Source organism: Tupaia chinensis, unplaced genomic scaffold (assembly GCF_000334495.1).
Source record: "Tupaia chinensis unplaced genomic scaffold, TupChi_1.0 Scaffold000671_2, whole genome shotgun sequence".
Taxonomy (NCBI): Eukaryota; Metazoa; Chordata; class Mammalia; order Scandentia; family Tupaiidae; genus Tupaia; species Tupaia belangeri.
This window is the reverse complement of record NW_006160194.1, coordinates 2,460,414-2,462,161: the sequence shown is the minus strand read 5'-3', so window position 1 is coordinate 2,462,161 and position 1,748 is coordinate 2,460,414. Positions and strand designations below refer to the sequence as shown.

The window sequence follows — 1,748 nt, the reverse complement described above, 5'->3', positions numbered from 1 at the left end:
GTGGGCGACTCGGAAGCCACTGGCGTCCCTGACGAGACCTGCCGGCCCCCGGCCCTGGAGTCCCTGCTCGGCCCCCTGCCCACGGCAGCCAGCCTGGGCATCTCGGACTCCATCCGCGAGTGCATCGCCTCCCAGGGCCGCGACCCCAGTGAGTGGCTGGGACAGGCTGAGCCCCAGGGGAGAGGATTCCTGTCGGGACCCACCCCTCCCTGGGACCCCATCCTCAGCCTGGGGGACATGGCGTTCCAGGAGGGGAGCCTGGGAGTGGCCTGTCCTGCACATGCCCCTGTGAGGGTCCTGAGGTTGGGAGCACACGTGTGCCGAGCCCTCTGCTGGCCTGGCAGCCATGCCTGCCGTGTGGCTGGGGCCCAAGCACAGCAGTGGCCAGACTCCCTGTCAGGAGGGCAGCAACCACTGTTGGGAGACCTGCTGGCACCCAGGCAGTGCGGGGGCTGGTGTCAGCAGGGGACAGTCGAGTAGGCCGTCTGCCTCCACCCCACGGCGCACAGGCCACAGCGGCCGTCCCCGCCGTCCCTCGCCCACTCTAAGAGCTCACTGAGGTCAGCCTCCGGGAAAGGCTGGGCGAGGCCCTGGGCAAAGGGCAGCTAGCTCTGGCCCTGTTCTGTGCAGTGCGGGTGCCCCGGTGCCAAGGGCCAGCTTCTGGCCACACCGTCACCTCAGGCCCTGCCTCCTCTCCAGGTCCAGATGTCCCTAACGGGGCAGTGCTCAGTTGGCGATCTCTGGGCCAGGTGTACAGGTGGCCAGGGCTCTGCAGAGGCCCTGTGCAAATGTTCCAAGGCAGCCGGGTGCGGGGCACCCAGGGCGGGTAGAGGCTGTCCTGGGTAGGCAGACCGTGCCTGACTGCCAAGAATACCGTCAGGACTCAGCTGCGGTGCACGGGGCTGAGCTGAGAGGACTCGGCCGGACTGTCGAGTGGCGTGGGGGCGAGAGGAAGGGCCATCTTGGTTGGGAGATAGCACAGACAGCCTCTTGACCACACTAGGGTCGGAGCACGCTGCAAGGTCGGGGGCCCCCAGCCTGGCCGTGGAGGCTCCTGGAGGCTCCTGTGTCACCTTGTTCCTGGCCCGAGCCTCCTGCCTTGCTCTGTGTGCACCCCCCTCCAGATGTTGGGAGCGCAGCCCGCTGGGGCCCCTGCCTGGAGCGCTGGTGCCCCGACCTGATGCGGCACCCCTCTGGGAAAGGCAGGCACTGGGCTCTCCCTGCTTCCTTCCCCTGGGGCACGGCACGGCTAAGACCAGCGCCCACAGGCTGGGAGCACACAGGAGGCCTGGGTTCGGCTCCTGGCCCCACCCTAAGGCAGCGCAGCCGCAGTCTGGGTCTCAGGCAGAGCAGGAGGGCACACGCTCTGGGCGGCATGGGCAGCCGTGTGAGCGGCCCTGTCTGGACAAGACTTGGGCGTAGTCAGTGACTTTTACTTGTGGCCCCAGCTGGGAGACAGGCAGGAGGGTCACACTCAGCCCTTTTTATTTAAAAAATTTTTAAAAAGCACACTTTGCCACAGGACACATGTGCTTGCCAGAGGGGCGGAGGGAGAAAGCACCCCATGGGGCCTGGTCACACTGCAGTCCCCTCTCCCTTACTTCTTCCTCCTGTCAGGATTTTGGACATGTACTACGTGTTTTTCAAGCTGCCAGGTCCGGGACTTGAACCCTGCAGCCAGACACATGGGATCCCACTGCCTTACCCACCAAGCCACTGGCTGGGCCCCACATGTCGCTTCACACCGT

At 65.9% G+C, this 1,748-nt stretch overlaps 1 protein-coding gene across 1 annotated transcript in view; it reads left to right on the top strand.

Moving 5' to 3' along the window:
• The window catches only part of BRF1 (BRF1 general transcription factor IIIB subunit), a gene marked incomplete at its 5' end in the record, with an annotated part of 36,297 nt that overhangs the window by 26,711 nt on the left and 7,838 nt on the right, over positions 1-1,748 (top strand). The window contains 1 exon segment of the mRNA XM_027776415.1: positions 1-148. Coding sequence (XP_027632216.1) covers positions 1-148 — 148 coding nt within the window.